This window comes from Osmia bicornis, chromosome 10 (genome assembly GCF_907164935.1).
Source record: "Osmia bicornis bicornis chromosome 10, iOsmBic2.1, whole genome shotgun sequence".
NCBI classification, from domain to species: domain Eukaryota; kingdom Metazoa; phylum Arthropoda; class Insecta; order Hymenoptera; family Megachilidae; genus Osmia; species Osmia bicornis.
Genome location: NC_060225.1, coordinates 7,213,252 through 7,236,186, shown reverse-complemented (window position 1 = coordinate 7,236,186; position 22,935 = coordinate 7,213,252). Strand labels below are relative to the sequence as shown.

The 22,935-nt window shown below is 35.8% G+C and overlaps 2 protein-coding genes and 1 long non-coding RNA gene across 6 annotated transcripts in view; 1 reads left to right on the top strand and 2 right to left on the bottom strand.

Moving 5' to 3' along the window:
- Positions 1 to 22,935, bottom strand: part of LOC114871237 — a 290,378-nt gene that overhangs the window by 79,663 nt on the left and 187,780 nt on the right. For all 3 annotated transcript variants that reach the window (XM_029176905.2, XM_029176904.2, XM_046287444.1), the window contains 2 exons: positions 10,903 to 11,050; positions 2,767 to 2,874 (listed from right to left, as the gene is read on the bottom strand). In XM_029176905.2, coding sequence (XP_029032738.1) covers positions 2,767 to 2,874; positions 10,903 to 11,050 — 256 coding nt within the window. The remainder of the gene's footprint in view (positions 1 to 2,766; positions 2,875 to 10,902; positions 11,051 to 22,935) is intronic.
- Positions 11,240 to 13,968, bottom strand: LOC123988215. Its single transcript, XR_006829785.1, has 2 exons — positions 13,894 to 13,968; positions 11,240 to 12,730 (listed from the first exon to the last, which is right to left on the bottom strand). It is a non-coding gene; the product is annotated as an uncharacterized LOC123988215 (long non-coding RNA).
- On the top strand, positions 11,532 to 14,006 carry LOC114882512 (piggyBac transposable element-derived protein 4-like). 2 transcript variants are annotated; one of them, XM_046287442.1, is made up of 2 exons: positions 11,532 to 11,594; positions 12,701 to 14,006. In XM_046287442.1, exon 2 carries the CDS (start codon positions 12,736 to 12,738, stop codon positions 13,555 to 13,557), a length of 822 nt encoding a protein of 273 aa, XP_046143398.1. In that variant the 5' UTR covers positions 11,532 to 11,594; positions 12,701 to 12,735; the 3' UTR covers positions 13,558 to 14,006. The 2 variants fall into 2 exon arrangements, with proteins under 2 accessions (XP_046143398.1, XP_029055230.2); XM_029199397.2 differs by lacking the exon at positions 11,532 to 11,594 and adding an exon at positions 11,764 to 11,847 and having other exon boundaries at positions 11,928 to 14,006.

The window sequence follows — 22,935 nt, the reverse complement described above, 5'->3', positions numbered from 1 at the left end:
ACAGCAGGTATATGGCCGCCAGGAGGTAGGCGGCTGCTAGCTACAGTGAGAACACAGTTCTTGCATTAGCCAAAGAAAGATTTCTGGCGAATCAAGCGAAAGAGAGGGAGCTTGGCCAACCAGCCTAGGGTAGAACGAAGAAAAGATCCCTGTGCAGACAGGCAGTGCTTCTTACCAGAAGGCGTGCTACCACGGTTTATTGCCGATTTCCGATGTCTGATATCGCGTCGACAACTACTACTTCCTGATACTTTTAAGCCGTGCCCGGAAAAAGAAACTCACCACTGACAAGTTCGATTTTATGAAAATTAACACGTTGATTAATGACTTATGCCTCAAATGTAAAAAAAAATTTTGATTCTTGAATAAAATTATTTTTTACTGTGAACAGATTATGAACTAATTTAATATTATTATTAATAATAATTATTTTTTTGAATTATAAGGACCAAAATAACCCAAAATTTTTTAACTAAACACGGTAATCTAAGGATGAATAATAATGTAATTTATATATGTTTATTTTCATTGCCACGATCAATAAATTAACAGCATCAATCCGTCGTACCACGAAATGAACGAAGGCGGTGAACTTATGAAGTCCTGGCTTTGATTAATGCGCAAGTTCCTTTTCGGGGATAAAGCTCTTTTGAGAAGCGAAAGACGTGGCGCGCCTAGAGGGGAGCGGAGTCGATTCGAGTTTGCTTTAGATGAGGAATTTTATTGGTTTTTATTTCGAGACCGAGTTAGCTTTGATGTATCCGGAAGGTTGCGCTTAAATAGCCGAAGAACGATGAACTTCCTTTCAATGAATTCTTGTTTTTTAGCTGAATTGTCGCTACAAAGACATGAGAATATTTTGTGACGGGGATATTCGAGGAAAAAATGTGTACTACACTTCGACCAAAATGAAAAATTTAAATTTTCATATATTAGGAAAATAATATTTAATAATCTAAAATTTTAAAAATAGAAATATTTCTGGGATTACTCAATATTTTTAGAAAATAAATCTAATTTTTCAATCAATATCACAAAAAGTGTAATCTTTCTTTTATCTTGTTAGATAGAAAGCTAGTTTCACCCAGTTCAACAAACTTCACCAGCCAAGATATCACCGAAATCGTTCAGTCAACATCCACTGATCCTTATATCCCTTTCCTCGTATATTTACCTTATTGGCCAGGGTGTGCTGGTCCAATAACGAAACGCAGTTAAACCAACCCCTTCTGTTTGAGAAACCATCAGATTTCCCCAGCTCGATCCTTGACGTTTGTGATAAAAAAAAAAAATATCAGGCAAAGAAAACAGGAATACGTTTGTGAACACCTGTCCGTGGGTTAGAAATCATGGAAACCCGTAACGATGCCGGAAGAAAAGCCGATTCCTTCGAAAGTTGCTCGAGTTTACTAAATGCTCTCGAACGAACGCACCCCTGTCTCGAGTCAGATACCTCTGGAGAGGAAGTTCGAAACTAATGGCTGGAAGTCAATGATGCTTCCCTTTTAAGGATTTGTTCTGACTAGACAAAGAACTAACCAATACAAAGTTAACCCAATAAAATGAAAGGACGTTTCGTGAATGATGATGTGAATGTTCCATCGATAGTGAGAAACATCCAAAAATCAAAGTTTGAAATTTAATTAAATCGCGAAATTAATTAATTTTTTATTGGTAAATTTTTAAATGTAAAATTCATGTGAATTGAAAATATTAATTTAGTATTTATTAAAAGGGTTAACAAACAGCAATTGCACGATTGATTTTATTGATGACTAATATTGGAACGTGACACGAGAAATAAAGTACGAGTGGCAATAAAATGGTGTGAATTCGAAAACATTTTTTTTTTTTCCATTGGAATGAAATCGTGGTAATGGAGGAAAAATTGATGGTATTAACGAGTAAGTGGTTAATTGAACCAACCTCAATGAACGTAAAGGTAATAAGCCGATTCGCAGCTGGTATTCAGTGCGTTTATGAGTCAATATCGAGCTGCAGTTATCCAATAACGATGCATCATAAATTCTTTCTTGTAATTAAAAAAGGGAAACAAAAAATTTTATTAATTAGCTCATGGGTAAATTTATCACTTACTCATTTGAGTTTCTTAGCCCGAAACAATAATTAATTTTTTATTTAATTCTTATTGATTAGTTGAAATATCGTAAATAAATTTGTTTTCTGTCTGGAGACAACAATCAATTTTTAATTTGATAAGGCTTAAATTATTTCTAATTTCTATTTAACGTTGAATTCTCTTAATTAATTAAAATATAAAAGATAAATTATCGTTACTTTTTTATATCTTTTATCAGGAGATAATTAGAAGTTGAATAATTAATTGTGACCCAAACTTACACATTGCTTCGACTAAAATTAAATATAAAAAAGAAATTACTAATATTTCTATAATTCTTCAAATAAAAATTTATCAGAGTCAATTTTCCAAAATCCACCTCCATACAGAGGTGCACCGATAATGGTGCTGTAATTCCAATTAGAACCTTTGCTCGCGGCAAAGGTGTCCATTAAAAATACAAAGCTTAGCTTCAAAGAAGCCGTCAGTTTGGATCGTTGAAAGCTCTAGGATTAAATATCGTCGTTCAAACGAACGGTTATTCGTTTGGTTCATAATTAATTGATAAGAGGAAAGATACACAGAGAACACAGAGCCGATGAGACAATTAATGTTTAAATCAGCCTACACGTGAAAACGAACAAGTTATCAATGTTTCAACACTATGAGAGAGGAAAATTACTTACCGAGTATCTGGCTAAGAACGGTGCGGCCATCTTCACCGAGGCAGGCGCTTCGAGCATCAAAGGGATTTGTGAATTGCACGAATGCATAGCCTTTGTGCATGGATATTCCTGAAACAACAAACGATCATGACGTTCCAATATACCCGGCGCACCTCGCCGCTCCTTTCCATCGTCTTTCTTCTAACCACGGGACCCGGCAATGAAACAGAAATACCAACATAACGGATAGACGAACCGAGAGAATGGGGGCATATCTTTAATTAAAATTGTTTCCATGAATTTTGATGAGGGAGAAATCGTGGCTTCTGTTGATCTCGTCATCGTTCGAGCTCAAGATGCTGAATTGGTGAAACGAGGATACTGAGTGTTTGTTATTATAATTTCTTGCGTTGAATTATTGTGAACAATGATAAAGAAATACGCGTTTCAAATGCTAATGATTATTTTTAATATTTTTAACCGGAATATCTTGGGGGACATTGGGGACCAGCTTCAAAAATTTAACCCTTTCGCTATTATGGGCATTTGAAAATAACAAGCATGCAATAACAATTTTTATATAGCAATTATAAATCAAATACCTACGCTAGAAAATTAATTATTGTAAATAAATTTTTAGGGGTCATTATATCTACCAGTGTTCAAAGTAAAAAAAATTTTTAATCGCCAAATTCAAAATTCGTATACTGACGTGGACGATTTTCACTATGAGTGACTGTAGTTAGGGCCACCTATTATGAATCATCCCGTACAATTCAAGAAGCAAAAATCAGAAAAAAGAAGAAAACGTCTTGAAAGAAATCACGTTTATCCTGATATTAGCGAATGAGTACAAATTAAATCTCTTTTGCATGAACGGAATAAAACCGGCTGTATCCGAAGAATCTAGCCTCCATCGGACGTGTCTCTTCAACTGTTCCTACAACTTCTATAAAAGTTTCCGACTCTCCTCGCCGCAACGACAATTCGCAATCTCTCTTCGACGACTGTTTTGTACGAGAACACGGTGAATCGAAGCAAGAGAGGACCTCTGCTCGTGTTCTTATTGCGAGAATCTGAAGAAACGACGAGGCTTCGAGTCAAGGGAGACGTGAAATTGGAAAAGGTTCGGCTTGTCAGATAGACCAGTTACCCATCGAGAGGAATGTTGGAACACGGTGACAGCTGTTTGAGGCAGATTGCAGGAATCGAGTCGAGTGTCCTGCAACGATCTCTCGAAAATCGTCTAACAAAGAAAGAACCACGAAAAATTGAAAAAAAAAAAAGATCCAGACCCTATTAACGGAATCATTCCGTAGAAAGATATCTTTCAAATTCAAAATTGCTGGATCTCTACCCACGTATCTTTCCGTCTGACATTCTTTTTCCCCCCATTATTTTTATATTTTCTTTTTTCCCGATCGACCAGCACGTGACACGGCTCGGGGTCATCGATTCCGTGGGCAGTCTGCGTAGCAAGTCTGCAGATACGTTCATTTGAACGTTGCAGTGGTCGCCTGTAATCTGTGTACCCGTAATAACTTTTGCGTGGTTAGCAGCTGACCATGCATGGAATTCATTATGCTGAAACAAATATGTAAATCTCCATATATTCCTGCCACGGTTATATACATATATGGCAGCGGGTGTACGCGCCACGGATGCGGATATATTTCGTACGGAACGTGTGTCCACCGCCCCCTCCCGAAATGGACAGTGACGGTTGAAAAAAAAAAAAAAGAAGAACTTATCTGGCTGTACCAGTTGCGTGGAACATGTTAATATTGTCAAAGGTTAAAAATTTCGTTCCTTCCTTGGGTGATTTGTTATTTTATCACGTGGACCAGGTGTGATTCAATGTTGTTGCAAGAACTCTTTGGAACATTGGATTTCTTTTTATCAACGATTCTCCTTAATTAAATCCTTAAAATACAGAGTGTATTATCGAAAGCAACACGTTCAACGTTCAATCGAGCTGGCAGACACCGAATTCTATCTCCCTCTTTGAATCCAGAAGAGGAAACTGACGACGTCGAGGACAAACGGTGTCTGGAGGCAGCCGATAAACAGCTTACTTTCAGCCTGGGTCCCCGATAAAACGGCAAGACAATAAATGCGTCCGAGCACAATGCGGCTGCGCGAAACTTTGTCCTGAACTTGAGTCCTTTTCGAGGAATTAAAAGGAGCTTCGATTCAGCCAGATAAGACGGCCACCACAGCGAGGGAGCACACAGAGACGGCTATTCAAGCAGGCCACGCTGACAGCTGTACGCCACAGATTGGCCGGGTCAACCGGAACTTCCTGATTCTATGGAGTGTTGTCTACCACCGTGCTGGACAGCCGCTTAATTTTATTCCCAAGTTCGCTCGATTGAGAACGAACCTCGAATTTGTAAAGAACCGAGAGAAGGATCGGATTGAGATGAGGAAAGAACAGTTTGAACGAGTTGCTGCAGAAATTTCCGGTTAATTAATCGTGACGTTTGTTCTTAATGAGTTCGAGTTGAGGGTAATTATCAATTCTTCTGAAATTGTATGAGGTGCGGTGAATTTTGAAAGCAAAATTTAGATAAAATTCTTTATTTTCTATTTGATGAACAATTCTCTATCTTTTATTTTCTATTTTCTATTCGACAAGTTTCTTTGAAAATGATTCATTTTGAAGATTTGTAATAAGCTTAAGATTTGTATAAAAAAATTCTAGATCAAATCCGAGCAATTTTCAAGTAAAAAAGGATCATTAATTTCAAATTAGTGGAGAAAGAAAAGGTTCTCTAATGTCAGAGAAGGGAAGTAAATCGTGCAGGCACTCGGTCAAGTAGATAAGGTCAGTGTGATGTCAGGCAGACGGTAACTCGCTGAACGACCAGTTTTCCGTTTTCCACAAAGCGGAAATTTTGGAAGAAGATATTACACGCTAATTTCTCTGGAAATGCAATTTCAAAATACTATTCCGAAACAAACGAATTCCTCTATTATTCTAAATTACGACCCAAAACTCAAATTAGTACCCCTTGAATTCTAATTAGAAGTGAAATGTCGTTTTAATTCTAATATCAAATATAGAAATACAGAAGTTCACGCAGGTAACATGAAATGGTTTAACGCGAATGTTCTGCGAAGTGTCAGATCGATCGAATTATTTGAATTTAATGCGGAAAGTTTTCATTAGAGCCGTAACGCGAGAAGCATTGCGCAACTTGGACGGAAACTACGTCATAGACTGCGCTTTAATTTTACCTGCTTCAGAAACACCAAACATGGATCGCGTTCGCACAGCAGTGACAGCTGTACGCAACAGACTCCAAGAAACTCGAAATTCGTATAAGTAGCAGAGAGTTTCACGAAACTACAGTCAACAGTAAAAGTGTCACACTTTTATTAACGGTATACGATTCCGCTGTTGCTCGTCAAACAACAGAATGTGGTTTAACTTTAATATAACTTGATAATATCACGTTTCCTAATATCTACGAATCTATTCAAAGAAACAATCTGAAATTTGAATAAAATAATTTTTAACAAAAAAAAAAATCCGACTTCAAAATGCACTAAAAAGTATAAAATAATTTCCATTTCATTTATATCTGTATTCCACAGCTATTAATACAATCTACTTAATCATTAAATAGGATACTAAATATATTTCAAAGTTTTCGGAGGCGGCGCAAAATTAAAAACTTTTCCTCTACTGGGAAGATCCTAGTTCAGGTGTCGGCAACCAGTGACAAATGACCCATTTGATAATTTCAAGTAAACAATATTCAGTGGGAATCAATATACCCATTACGAATTAACTATACTGCAGTTCACGAGTGACCGCACTTAAGTCGCGCAGCTAGTGACCTACTGAGGTCTAGGGAAATTTTTAATAGTGCGTGTGATTCCCCTTTACAGCTTGCTTCTAACTTTGCGTTCACATCATTTTTTTCCGGAAAATAATAGAATTTTCATTGCATCGTGAAACTTTACAATATCATCACCGCTTTTCAATTATCGTACGTCATATATTTCTGCCCACCATTTATATGATCGCAAGGTATAATAAGAAGCAAGCTGGAGAGGGGAATAACACACGTCATTAAAAATCTCTCTAGACCTAGTGAGCGGCACGAGTTAAGTATGGTCTCTTGTAAACTGCAGTATAGTGCATGTCCATCAGGAGTGCTGACAATTTCTCATACAATCGTTACAATTACAAATGTTTTCAACCGGACCTATAATTTTGCTCTTACGACTTATTAATTACCAAGTTTGCCATACCACAATCAAATCGTTATTGGCAGCACCGTTTGTTCGGGTATTTTTAATTTTGCGCCGCCTCCGAAAACTTTGAAATATATTTAGTATCCTATTTAATGATTAAGTAGATTGTATTAATAGCTGTGGAATACAGATATAAATGAAATGGAAATTATTTTATACTTTTTAGTGCATTTTGAAGTCGGATTTTTTTTTTTGTTAAAAATTATTTTATTTCACACTTTTTAGTGGAACGAGCAGTATTCGCAGTTTACTTGCAGGGACAAGTTTGAAAAATCGCGATCGGTATATTCCTTGGAGGGTAACCCTAAAGAATAGGCTTTTTATTATAATAACAATAGTTATTAACAATAAGAAGTTAAATAAATTTTGGGAAATGGAATCATCGTGGAATGATCTACGAAATGTGAAATCTTTCATCGCAATCGGTGCATTCCTTGAACCAGAACGTATTTTGCAATAATGAAAACCGTTCGAAATATAAAAATGCGAAATGTTTTTATAATGGGAACAATCGGAAGACATATCCTACAAGACGCAAAAGATTTCATTCCGATTGGTCCATCCGTCTCGGAGTAATCAGCGAACGCACATTTACAAAAAAAGGTCGTTAGAAATAAAAAAATGCAAAATATTTTTTTTACGGGACCAATGGGGAATTGTACTGTACAAGATGCAAAAAGTTTCATTCCAATTGATCCATCCATATCAGAATAATCGGTGAACATACACCGCACGTACATGAAATAGTACGTTTTTTTTAAATAAAAACCGTTCGGAATGAAAAAATATGGAATGTTTTTTTAACGGGACCAATCGGGGGACATACTTTAGAAGACGCAAAAGGTTTCGTTCCAATTGGTCCATCCGTCTCGGAATAATCGGCGAACAAAGGCACAAAAAATAACAATAGTTTTTCACGAATATCTCGAAAACTAAAGGTTTCCGTTAATTATGCATAATGAAAAAGTTGTTCAGAATCATGCTCCCGACAATATATTAAAGGATCATTGAAGTCATTTTATGTTGAGATTACAAATGTTACGCGGCATGGCAGCTTTCACAGTTTATTGCACTAACTTAGAAAACACGATCGGTCATATTTAACATGACTCTTTAAAACCTACCCTAAGCTGGCCGGAGTGGTAGTTCATCACGTATTAAAGAAATTACCACCCAGGGCTTAGAAGGTTCCAAAACCATGAATTCGGAACATTTATTTCCACTGCCTAAACAAAAGGCCTAAACCTTCTTCTCTTCCGGGTCTTAGACGGACCCTGTGTGATGCACGTGTCTACGCAGTCCAGTTGTCGGTCCCAGGCACCAACGGTCACCTTGACCATAAAAGCATACATTCATTTATTGCCTGGGGTACAACCGATCCTTCCAAACCAAAGGGCTCCCATGTGCATCGCGGCTGTTGGGTTCGGCTAGTTCGCTGCAGTTCCTAACTGACCGTTCTTGAGACCCGGGAGAGGGAAAATAGAAACTAGAGACAAAACCATCAAAACACAGGTCTCTTCTTGTCGGTCTTCCGACCAAGTCACTTCGTTCGTATTCTAGAGCCTCCGTTGAGACTCCGATCAATTTGCTTCATAAGCACATATACGTTAAATCAAACATACGAACAACTGTTAATACTTGAGTCAGAGTAACTCGTCAAACCATCAAATCTTGTGCAACCATTAAATACATATAACCATCATAATCTTTACATAATTAATTACAACCCTAATGAGCTCTGTCTCCTTAACCGGTCGCAGAGTAGTACGCGATCCGTGGCGTCGGTCAAACCGTAGCGAGAATTTACAACTCTCGTTGACGCGAATCACCTTGCAATCCGCTAGTCTCGTCGCGGACGCGTACTTGAGAAACAACAAACTTCCCGTTTTTATTTTGCAATAATGAAAACCGTTCGGAATAAAAAAATGCGAAATGTTTTTACAACGGGACCAATGGGAAAACATATCCTACAAGACGCAAAAGATTTCATTCCGATTGGTCCATCCGTCTCGGAGTAATCAGCGAACGCACATTTAGAAAAAAAGGTCGTTAGAAATAAAAAAATGCAAAATATTTTTTTTACGGGACCAATGGGGAATTGTACTGTACAAGATGCAAAAAGTTTCATTCCGATTGGTCCATTCGCCTCGGAGTAATCTGCGAACGTATACCGCACGTACATGAAATAGCACGTTTTTTTGCAATAAAAAGCGTTCGGAATGAAAAAATGCAAAATGTTTTTTCAACGGGACCAATCGGAAGACATATCCTACAAGATGCAAAAGGTTTCGTTCCGATTGGTCCATCCGTCTCGGCGTAATCGGTGAACAAAGCCAGAAAAAAAAAAAAAAAAAAAAAAATATATATACTCATCGAATTGAGTATCCTCCTCCTTTTCGAAGTCGGATAAAAAAGAGAAATGAAAAATAAAAGGAGTCGAAAATTAACCCTCCACAGGTACACTGAGAATTCAAAGTCTCCCGAAACATTTATTTTTCCTAATTAGTTCTTCAAACATTTGAGTCAACCAACCAGAATTTTTGCAGATTTTTTAAAGCTTAGGAGAATAAAATTTAGAGGATCCAGTATGCAGACGACGTTAGTAAAAATAAAGCTGCAGACGGAGGGTTAAATTTAAACCCAAGACATATAATTATTTTATTTTCTATAAGAAAAGGCTAAATAAGAGAAATGAGAAAAAGAAAGCTGAAAAATTCCAATAAATCCTGATCGAAGGACGAAATCTAATCACCGACAACAACAACGCTTTCAGAGAAACGTTTGATCGTAACGAAAGTTCGTAATCCAAACCGAATTCAGCGGCGGACGCAATCTTCGTAGCCCCAATTTATTATCGTCCACCCCCCTCAAACCCGATGCCGGGTTTAGTTGCTCGCAATAAAGTACGTTTCCCAAACGAAGTTAGTGCTACAATGAAAGCAACAGAGTCATCGTAGGGGGCTCTTCGTGAAACTAGAGACGGATATCCAATCGGGATATCGAAGGTCAAGGAGCTATCACGGCGCAAATTGGGTTACCAAGGACGAACCGTATCGAGAAAATCCTATTTCCAACTCGCTATTTTTCTCAGACCCACGGAACCCAAGCTTCCATGCTTTTTATACCAGGATAACAGCACGAGTTTTCCCCTGTTATCCGACCCGATCTTTGAATCTCCTCAACTTTCCGACCAGTTTGTAACTAGCCGCTGTTCTCCTACGACTTTTACCTCGAAACCTAAATAAGCCCGGTCGTTATTTTATACACGTTTTGTAATTCGTTTCAGATAATACGAACGGCTACCCGGTTTTATACCAGTGCCGGGAAATAGTATCGTTCGTTCAACGCTGGGATTTCACGGTGCAATGTTAATTTCAACCCGTACCATCGATTTCCTAACACCTGCCCTTTCTTCTCAAGATAATATCGATACACATTGACATTTTCTTCTTCTGCTATAAAACAGTTGATCTTTAATGGGTTAGCTACTGCGGAAGTCACGGATGACTGTAGCCATAAATTTTAAATGATTAATTAAATAGAAGAGAGAAATATTAACTACCGAACAGCGGACCATGGAGAGAACCATAATTTTAATTCAATTTTGTATTTCATATTGATATCATTTTCTCTTTAAAAATTATTCTTCCAACGTATGAATTTCTTATTCATATAGGACTCGGATGAGTTGCATTCTAAAATTGATATACATATTTCACTACCCTTTTATAAGCGCACTTTGTCGCTGATTTTCTCTGTCTATCGCGTTTCATCGCGAAAAAAAATCTGACGTCTGACGTTCGTGGCATTTCAACGAAACGAAAGAATCTCTAAAACACGGCCGAAGAAGCTGATCCCGTGGCTTTCGTTTATGTGATTTCACAAACCTACCTGCCAGACGGCCGTACCGCTGAAACATTCGCTCCACATCGGTTTTGCTGCACTGAAACGTGTTTAGATTCCCGACGAAAACCCGGGAATTCACCGCCTGTGGGTCCTGCGAATTGGTCTGGTTGCCCACTTTGCTCATCTTCATTGCCTGAAACAGAAGAACGGTAACGGATACTGTTTATTGCCCGACGTGATTTGAGTGACGATTCATGTGAAAAATGATATTCGATTCCAGAATAACGGAAGCCACAATTGTAACAGTGTTACACGATATCTGTTCGTTTTTCGAATTAAAAACTGCTTTCGTCAGGTTTCTATTCAATCATACGATCATCAATTAACCCTTTCGTTACGAGCGCCGGATATAGCCGGCATCCACTCGATGACTTCTGTGTACGAGCGCCGGATCTAGCCGGCATCCACTCGATGACTTCTGTGTACGAGCGCCGGATCTAGCCGGCATCCACTCGATGACTTCTGTGTACGAGCGCCGGATATAGCCGGCATCCATTCGATGACCTGTGTGTACGAGCGCCGGCTGTAGCCGGCGCCAGCGTGATACAGCTCACCAAACGTCCCCGCGATACTTTTATTTCTTTCGTTCGTATGCACGTAGCACATCGATAGCACTTGTCATTCTTTAGTTCGTTTTCATTTGTTTTACTCCAAAAATAAGACATGCACTGGGTTCGAAACAATCGGGACAACAGTCACGCTTCACTCTTCTTCAAACTAACAGTGTTCGCGAAGCTTCAAAGCGCAAACCAGTCTGTTGAAATAAAAGTATATTTCAAACGCAAATAATATCTTCTGTACGTCCAAACAAATTTCTTCCGTGTGTTCTATTCGAGAGTGAAGTATTTGGTCCGAATTATATAGTAATATAAAAAGAAATCTTCCTTGAAGTATTACAAGAGACTGGACAACAGCTATTAATTTTTCAAGGTTCGTAATATTTATTTAAAAATTTTATTTGGAGCTTTGCTTAGTTTGTTTTATAAAATCTTTTTGTACCCCCCTGTCAGAATGTCACGACGAAAAATTCTATTCCATGACCGATCTACAGATTCAGAAAACGATTCAGATGATCAAAATCAAAATAATGTTACACTACAGAGAAAGAAAAGAAAAAGAACTATATGTAGTACTTCCGACTCAGAATCAGAGAAGATTGAAGCAAATGACAGTTGCCGTGATATATGGACGTCAAAAAGATTTCTCCCTAAAATACATAAATTTTCATCAAAAGATTCAGGAATTAAAGAAAACATCAGTAGATCAGCCAAAATCTTAGATTACTTCCAGCTTTTTGTTTCTGAAGAGTTCGTAGAACTGATTGCGAGAGAAACAAATGAATATTGTTCACAAAAGAATAATAATAATATAAACAATTCAGAAGGAACAGGGCTAGCAGAACTATACCGTTTCTTTGCTGTGTCATTTTTAATGACACGCAACAAAAAATTATCACTATTAGAGTACTGGAGTAAAGATAAACTCCTTCGTAGTGAGATTTTTGGAGAAATAATGACCAGAGACCGCTACCTCAAATTATTACAGATGTTACACTTCACCCATACGGTCAATCCTACGAATGATCGTTTACACAAAATACGGAACGTAATTGATATATTACGAACAAAATTTAGTCAAGCATTTCAACCTTATGAACGTCTGTGCATTGACGAAAGCTTGCTTTTATATAAAGGAAGGCTGTCTTTTAAACAGTACATCCCGTCTAAAAGAAATAGGTTTGGTGTAAAATCCTTTATTCTCAGCGATTGTCAGACAGGATTTGTACTAGATTTACTTGTTTACGCTGGATCATCTACAATGGTACATAGTGAAAATCAGGATATTGGAATATCTGGCGCAATAGTTGAAACACTCATGAAACCGTATCTTGGAGTGGGTCATACCCTCTATGTGGACAATTGGTATTCAAGTCCTGCTTTATTCAATTTTCTACATAATAATTGCACGAATGCGTGCGGAACGGTTAGAAAACGGAGGAAGGGAATGCCGAAAATTGACGAACGGTTAAAAAGAGGAGAGGCCACATTTCGATCATGCACTAATTTATTAGTCACAAAGTGGATGGACAAAAAAGAAGTATATATGTTGTCTACCATGCATACGTCAGAATTTGGAACTATAATCAAGCACGGAGGAACGAAAGTTATACGAAAACCTGTATGCGTATTGGATTATAATAACTCTATGGGCGCAGTAGATAAAGCAGACATGGTCATCAGCACGGTAAATTCCACACGCAAAACCTTAAAATGGTACCGCAAGTTTTTCTTCCACTTGTTAGACATTTGCGTGTGGAATGCCTATTGCCTTTACAAAGACAAAATGAAAGAACCGATATCCATGGCAAAATTCCAATTACAGTTAATCCGGGAAATATTGGGAAAATATCACCAAGCTACAAAGCGTCAACCTTTAACAGGCAATAATCATCCGGGAAGATTAACGGAAAGACATTTTCCTTCTGTTTACAAATCGGCAGGGAGAAATCGAAGTAGACGGTGCGTCGTTTGCAGTGCAAACGACAAAAGACATGAATCGAAGTATGAGTGCAAAGACTGTAATGTGGGTTTGTGTATAGATCCTTGTTTTAAAATTTATCATTGTGAAATAAATTACTAAGAATTTAATTTGATACATCATTTACCCTAAATTGTATTTTCTTTTATAATTGTTGACAAGATTATAAAATATTTAAACATTTATTTAGCAAAATGACGTCTTTTAAGCTTTTTAACGTCTTCAAGTAACCAATCGCAAGTAATATGATATATAAGGTAACAGGTGAGATTGTTAGAGGGTCAGCCAATTAGATTTGCTGATTAAGATAACCCTGGACAATATTAATTGCAAGACCTATAAACATGTCACTATGTAACACGTAAAGAAGAGTATGATCTGGAAAAAGACACGGTAACGTTGAAAGACGTAAGTCCGAAGACCAATTTCCCGACTCACAGTATGCACAGTTTGCGGAGAAGCCCTCCGTTCAGTGGCGCTACTCCGACGGCGCGGTGCCCGGATTGGTGGCGTTATTCCAGCGGAGCGAAATGCCGTAACGAAAGGGTTAATTTTTTACTGCAGAATAAAATGATAGCTTTTGGTGTATACGTAGGTTTCCTCGAATCAGCCAAAATGAAAAATATTTGAAAAAATATTAGAGAAAATATTAGATAATAATTTATAAAATTTCTATACTTGTCATTATTGTTGCACGAGAAAATTATTCAAAATAAACTGGTATTCATTGGAAAAATGTAATAAATAAGAATCTATATTCTTCATCGCTGAATAAAAAGTGCTTATGTCTGAAAAAGAAGATCCTTATGATACACTATCAGAAAGTTTATCTATTCCCCTGTCAGTTTGTATAACTCAATAAATTCTTCTAAAAACATACATTATTTGCCTCACAATAATCGGATTTCAGACAACTCCGCGTGCCTGCAATATCCGTTAAAATAACAAAAATAGAAGAAAAAAAAGAAGCGAAACGACTGATCAATATCCGTAAAACGTAGTAGCAATAGCTAAAAAATATAACGTTCGTTCAATTCACACGTATCGAAACGAAACGAAACGAACATTTAAATATCGTTCGTTCTGGTTTCTTTTTTTCTCTCTCTTAGAGGAGAAATGTTGAAACGTGTCTGGTAACAGTTCGTCGGAACAATCAACAGTTTCAAGGAGAATCGATAACGAACAAGTTGGCCGTCATCTGGCGGATACTTAATGAGATTCGCGGGCGTCCTTTAAATTATCCAAAGATGGTGACGCGTCGCGTCGTTCAATGAAAACGCGAGGAATTAATTAACGCGTTGCTATCCTATTCTAAAAACCAACGGGTTTCGACACGAGGCGACTGTCTCCGCGTTCCATTTTCTACCAAGAATAATAATCGCTACAAAACTAATGAGATCGTTAGCCAGACCGATGCCAAACGCGAGGATACGGATTGTACACGCGGTGCACGACTCGATTTCCATCAGTTAATCTTCCGAATGATCACGTGTTAATTGAGTTATCGGCTAGTTAATTGAAACGACAGGTGGATTTTATTTTCTTGTATTATTGATATTAAAAAATTGTATTAATTTGCTTTTTAAACCGATATCTTTGAAACTAGTACAAATCTATAAAATAAATTTATTTATCTAATTTGAAAATTTCCTATCTGGCAAAAAGATTTCTATTATAATTTGTATTTTTTACGAAATACACTGAACTGCTACTCTATTGTATTATGATATTAAATCATTAAAAACATTGCAAACAACCTGGTATTTTACAACGCTGTATTTACACGTTGGAAATCGTAGAATTTCTAAATAATATTGTAACAAGCCTTCATTACAAAGTTTCTCATCCGTTGAAACATGTAACTCACAAGCGAATTTTATTAAAATTTCCCCAACAGTGTCCAACAACGAATGCTCGTTATAATAAATCATACTAAACGAATAAGCCCTTAGCGAACAAAACACAAGTTTCCCGTATCTCCCGTGAAAATTTGCAAACTTTTATTCAATCAGAAGCTGCGGTAGTTTTATAATAAAAGTTCTACTCATTAGTAATGTTGAGTTACATATATAGACAATTTACATTAATTCGTGGTATTTTTGCAAAGCAAACATCGGTATACGGTCATATTTAATAAAAAGAAGTTTCAACGATGATTCTGTGCTAATTAAAGCAGCGTTAATAATTTGTTTAAAATATTTACATTCGACTCTTGATATTTATTATTCACGATGCTTCGAGGTCGACTTATCGATCGACGTTTCGACGTCGATGACTAGGTTAAATCCGTGTGAAAAATGTATAGCAAACTTGGCTAACTGAGATTCTTGGTATTTTTGTCTTCCTCGACTTGTGCCAATTTTCTCGGTTTTCTGTTTTAGGAATACGCTGTTGAGAAATTTCATTAAATTACAGCGGCATGAACAGATGGAAAGTGAGACAAAATTAACCCCTCGACTCGTGATTTGATTTTGGCTATTCTCATTAAAATAAAAATAACAACATTTTTATTTAATACTCTTTGATAGAGCAATTATATTTGGAATGATTTACCGCATTTTTTAATAAGTTGCTGAATGTTGAATAATAATAATATTTCGACAGATTCTATAATATATGTAGCATTGACATAATACGTTATAGGCCACATAACTACCCCTTAATATTGGCTTGATTGATGTCAGAGTAATTACTAGCGAACACGTCCAGTCAAGGGAAATTGGCGGTGAGTCTAATTAGACACTCAGCGTGTCCGTTCTCTAATTAGCATAAACAATAAGAATGTTCATTGTTTGTCATATAAAAAATATAATAATTGGAAGAAAGCAAGATATGACGATACTATTTTCACCTATCGCATAATTTTTCCGAATCATTTTAAGAATCATCTACAAAAGCCACGAATATCCACATGGTTAAAGTAAAAATCATTTAGCAGAACACGTTTAACTAAGCAGAAAAACAGAGTTATTTTATTTCACGTGCAAATTCGAGCTACATTTTTCAGCATAGGACCATCCCCGGTCACAATTTGCCTCGATTTCAGGCCCGACTTTCACGACAAACGCTTTCAATGCGTTTTCACAAACGCTTTCAGCGTTCAGCTACATTTTCCGGCCACGTTAGTTTAATGCTACGCTTAACGCGAATGATATTTCCGTCGTGGAAACATTTGAAACGATGAAAATCTAATCGCCAAATAAAAAATATAGAGAGAAGAAAGAGAGACAAATAAATGAAAACGAAACAGAAAAAAAAAATGAATGAGAGAATTTTGTTGGACGCGAAAAACGCGGCTTCTGAACGATACTTATTGTCGATTTTACGCATTTCGATTTCCAATTTCACGTGAGAACGCTTGTATATGTGTGTATCATGGGGTTAACATTCGAGTCCGAAAAAACATACCGTGGGTAATATTTTTTCCGACATCTCGAACACCGTAATTACTCTTTTATTTTTGCTTTTTGTTTTTGCTTTGTCGCCCAGGATCGTTCACTAAATTCCCATTATTTCCGGCCAGACGCGTCCAACGATCGAAAACATTGAATAAAAACGCCTGCCTGTACTGTTGTTTCCCTTTCTTTTAATGATACCTCTCGTTAATGCTATCCCCCTATACCGTGTAACAAACGAGAATTTTTTATTACTCATTTTTATTCCGATACCAGTTTCAGTTAATTCATGAAACACGAACGATACACGAATAATACATATAAATACGACTGTATGAGTAACAACAATGTATTGTCTATAATTTATTTGGTATTTCAGAAAAATAATTTTAACCTTTGTTATTTCATTATTTCAGTGATTCAATGTTGCTAGCAGATGTTGTTTATACATGTTAACAGAGTAACTAATTGAAAGGTGGAATATTTGGGAATTATAAATTCTGGAAAACTTGAAATTTGTAAGCTACAAATTTTGGGAAATTTGAAATTTGAGAGATGAAAATTTTGAAAAGCTTGAGAAACTATAATTTAATAATTCTACTGTTCAATATTGTTCCTTACACTTCGATAAAAATTTGAAATACCGTTATAATGAAAGAGTTAAAACATGTTTCCTTGGTAATATGATACTACTGTACACCAAAGAAGTATAAAAGTTCAGTATCGAAGGTAAAGTTGAAATGCGAAAGCAAACGCTTGCTACGACTGCAAGATAAGGGCTATCATTTCTGAATATTGATTCGCATTTGCGAACAGCTATCTGTTCCTTTATTATGATATCTCTTTCCTTTAGCATGGAACGAGCCTAATGTCTTGATAGTACTTTAAAATTGATGTGCAACGAGCTGTAGTCTTCTTACAAACATAAAGACAATTTAAGTGTTCATAAGATTCAAATAAAATTTAACCCTTAAAGGCTACCAGGAGTGAAATCTCGCCCCATGTAAATTTCACAGTAACCTTCATAATGATATTTGTAATTGTAAACAATAATTAATTAATAAACATACCTATGTTTAATTATCAAATTCAAGCTTCCTGTTTATTTATTTACCATTACTGCTATTCAATGCTTATCTTGTTTTTCTTATTAATAATCATTCAATTGTATAAAACTTAAAGTGTGGCAATCAATGGGTTAATTACAAACTGTTAAAAAATATTGCTTCAGTGTAAAAGTTTCAATTCGCTGCATTAAATATTCATCAAGAAAATTTCAATTAGTAGCAAAAGCTTACAAGAAAGGAACCGTCTTTCGATCAAACTACCTCGCGTTTGATTAATCCAATGATTAATCAAACTTCACCCAGAAATTAATTATTAGCTACTTTCACGATAATGTTTCGAGTATATTAAATAGTAATCTCGAGGAAACTTTGAATTGAATCGAATAGTTGGTGTACCTTTACACAAGTTAAAACATAAATAACGAGGAGAGAGGAATTCTGGTCCACCATGAACGAAAGTGTAATTAGAAATCTGTACGTCGTCGATTTACGTTGCCGTTAGAATCCGATTGTGAAACTTTGATAGAATTTCTCAACTGGAATAGTTACAATATCCTACCAGAAGACAAGAGATAAAAAAAGGAACATTTAAATTAAATTTAAAAATCGATAAACGTTTAGAGTGTTTAACAACCTGAGTTAGTAGTTTGGAAAATACATTTGCTTACTTTATTTTCCAAATCATGCGTGCGATGAATATTCATGCAATTATAGGTTTGTGTAACGCGGAGTTCATCTAGATTTCGCAAATGAATCATGGAGCATACATAATTCTAATTCGAATAAAATAAAATATGCAGTTAAATTTAAAAATACTAAAATCGCATTATATTTTCCTCTGTATCCTTCAAATTCTATATAAAATATTTTTTAACATTATTTACAAATGGTGAAAATATTCAAGATAAACAAAGTTATTAGCCCATCCTGTATAAGCTTTTCACAAGCCAAAATGATTAACTTTAATTTTGAATTTTAAAAATTTTGTTTAAAAACCTATATTTTATCAATTTTTCTATTTTATATTTTGTGGAGTTAAACGATTTTACAAATGGGCGATTCATACGTGTCTGCTTTATATTTACAGATCTTTTTAATTTGAACAGGTACAAATTGACTTTAACAATTATTCCACGTTTACATTATCATCAATTTATCTACAATGCTCTCCAAACAGTGAATACAAACATACAAACAATGATAATAAAAGCTATTCGTCCAATGTTCATCGTGTGTAATTTAGATAACTTCGCGGTCTGTTGCATGTACGAACAGAATACACACAGAGAGATAGAATTTACGAAGACGCGACAACTCGTATCCGGTCAGTCATTGTTATTGTTAAAATTTCAGTTAAAACTGAGAAATGATTTTACGTTTCGCCTGTACGCTAACCAGACGAAAGTTCTTCAATTTTATAACGATATTCGGCACTGAATATGAAACGAGGAGATTAAGGTGAGTATCCGTTTCGAAAATAGCATGAAAATGAGCACGGAATAACGAAAAAGGAAAGAAGTTAAAGATCTAGATGTAACGAGAAGACGGCGCTGAGGGGCGCGCGGTTTCTCGAATTCAAACTTAATCTTTGCCGCGATCATCGGAAGTGGAAGTTCCTCGAGGGAGGCATGAAACTAAGAAGATTATCCATAATTTATGTAGGAAGTAAAACAAAGAGTGGACTGCCGTTGGTGGTGCTGTATAATTTCAGGTATCGTTACGTCGACTATTGCTCAAACTTTTGGAATCTCGTTAATTTCCCCTCTGACAACTTCAAACCGTTCAGTTCTACCTCTGACAAACGCACATTTTACTTATTTACCTTTGAAATCTGTCTAGAATGTTTCTGTGATTACTATGACTCTGTGAATTTTGGGATAAAACAAATCAGATATGATTTCATAACATAAAAGTATTGCAAAATAGTACTTACAATATGTCAAATTAAAGTTTAAACATTCAAGAAAATTACTATTTATATGCACCTTATATCAACTATTTTAATTTAAAATGGTTAACTCCCAAATATCGTAAATAAGGATCATCGTGCTATTTTGCAAAACGTTTATGTCATGAAATTTTGTCAGACCCTCTATGTTTCAAAATTTATCAAAATTCAACAATATAATCCTTTGATCCTCTATGCCATATTTAAACAATATTCTATTCTGTGAACTGCTCTGTGAGGTATCAGAATCAAAGAAAATTGTAAACAAAGTCAATATTGAAAATTAATTGAAAATTGACGCCCTTTATAAGTTAGTCAATCTAAGGCTATTAAATTTTTATAAAACAAATGTGTCACGTCGAACTAATTGAAAAAACAATATACAAAATAAAAATTTACAGATGTATAAAATTTAAAAAAGAAATTACGTGAAAAGGGAAGAATAGAAAATAGTTCGCTGACCATTCGTTGCCGAAAACGTTAACAAAGCCGAAATGCTGGTCAGGCATGCGGTTAATTATTCGATTGAGAGAAATTAGGGTCGCGTTCGGGGATCCGGCCAGGATGCAGCTCGTGTCCCTGGTTGCAATTATTAGGCCAAAGAAGCACGTGATTATTAACGAAGACGAAACAAGCAAGTTAGCTTGGTGCAAGCATACAAATTCGTTGGAACAACCATGGTTAGCTATCAGGATTCCTGCTCACGAACGGTTCCCTTCTTTTCTCTTAGAAATACAGAAGCACGTGGACGGTAACAAAACGACGATAGACATTGGAGTAAAATAAAAAAAAAAAATAAAAATTCTGATTCTGATTTCCAATACTGAAGAAAACTTAATTTTAGCCTTCCAGACGAGGGAAGACAAAAATCAATTATGAAATTAATTCTTTCATTAACTAATTAGAAATATTGAAATTATAGATAATAGAAATAATGAATCAGATTTTTCTTTTTTAATAAAAGTATTATCTAATGAGATTATCAATGGCTTCGGCTTGATATGAAAAATGTTGGATGAATAAAATACTTGTACCAAGAAATAGTTCGTTTATCAAATTACGGTTCATTCGCCTTCGTTCACAATCGAAGAACCGATATAGGAAAAAAAGGTGTTCAGTCTAAGAATAAAAGGTGATCCTAGCTGGTGAGGTTAACGATGCATTAACGAAGTAAATGGTGCACAAAGGGTTAATATTCGAAATTTCATGCGTCCGATGGTGAACCTTTCTCGACCGATTGTATCTAAGCATAATGAGCTACTACAATTGCCTTCTCCCGAGTAAAACGGTAATCCAGCGTCGCTTTGAATACGCTCGTTACGAATCTATATAGCTCGGCCCTCTTAAACACGGAATTTGGTAGCAATTGTACGATACGCGATTTCGAAGTCACTGCCGGATTGCGGCCGACAATGCCTGGGAACAGAAATATCGTCAATTCACCCCTGGATACCTTTTGAGAATTCGAAACTGAATCTACACCTCCATTATGCATACATTCGTTGAATTTTCGATAGACAATGTCTTTTAAGAGAACTTCAATTCAATTTGTATTATAATTGCTTTATTCCTTATTATGAAAATGAGGGATAATTTAAAAAAAAAAATTGAAAGCTAACTAAAAATTGGAATTACTTAATGTGAAACTAATTAATCTTAATGTCTCAAATAAATTAATATTATAATATCATTTAAAATCCAATAACAGTAAAGAGTAATATCAATTACTTTCTTTTTATTCTTTATTTGATATTTGCCATGTCTTATTTCTATTGATAGAATCGATGAAATAAATCAGTTGTTTATTTCTATCTGTTGAAAAGATTCCTCGATTCCTTTTATCCGATATTGATTTTTCAAGCAATTCGAAAGGAATCCTGTCGAGAACAAAGGCAGAAAACTGTTGTTACTCGGACTAACAGCAATATCCTTTCACGAAAATCTCGCTTGAATTTAATTTCAAGCCACTTTCTGCTCTCCACGCTCGTCTAATTTCTTTCTATCGTTCATGCTCCACGCAATCTTATTCTGCAACGCGATAGAAACATTAAATTGAATCTACCCAATCTCCAAGTATTTCTCTAGTAATTGTACATCGTCTTCTTCAACATTTACCTCATTCCATCTAACAATTCAGTTATAATGTATGATATTGCGCACAGGAGAAGGTACAAGATTGCATTGCGAGCTTTCTTTCTTTTCTAATAAACAATTCAATTCCATTTAAGGTTGCAACTATCCTAGACAACATTTATCATAAACAGTACCCTGAATTTACAGCATTTCAACTATAATAATTTCTTATTGAAAAAATTGAAATGTCTTCATTTTGCCTAACGCAATTTCTGTCTATTTTAATATTATATGAAAAGATCAAAATTTCAAGATCAAGATTAAATATTAATTCTCTGATAAAGAAAGAAAATAATCTTAAGAACTCTACTGTATCATAGAAGTACACAGAGTTTCATTAATTTTCACTGTTGGTTGCAAGTTGTCCATGCATTAGCGAAATAAAATCTGTCCGGCCAGCGAAATCCAATTAACTTTTAATTTAATTAAAAACCGACCGCGATACGTAACGAGTTGAAAGTTTACGTTATGTATACAAAAAAGTACCCCTTCTCACGGACTGACCGAGCACGAATAAAATTGTCGTTCGGCCTCGCGACGCCCCAGTTACTCCAGATTTGTTCTAGAAACGGCCTAATTTAAGAATAACACAGGAAAATAAATCCGGAGTAAGGTAACAACGGAGGGACAAGGGTGAAGATGGGGTAGTCTCGTAAAGTTTCCTTGTTACAACAAAAAAAATTCTCTGTAACAACAATACGCAGTCGTGAGCGTGAATAAAATTGCAAACGTCGAAATGACTGGTACGAGTAAATTCCTGAAAATAAAACGAACGAATGCATCGAGTTTTGGTGAAAACGCTACGAACCAAAAGAGAGAAGAAAGATTAAAAAAGTAATAAATTGATGTTTATATTTAGAAACTTTTGTATTTTTGCAAACTGAGAAAGTTTTGTCGAAAATAATTATTTCAGTGCATGTGGAGGAAACTGGGGTTG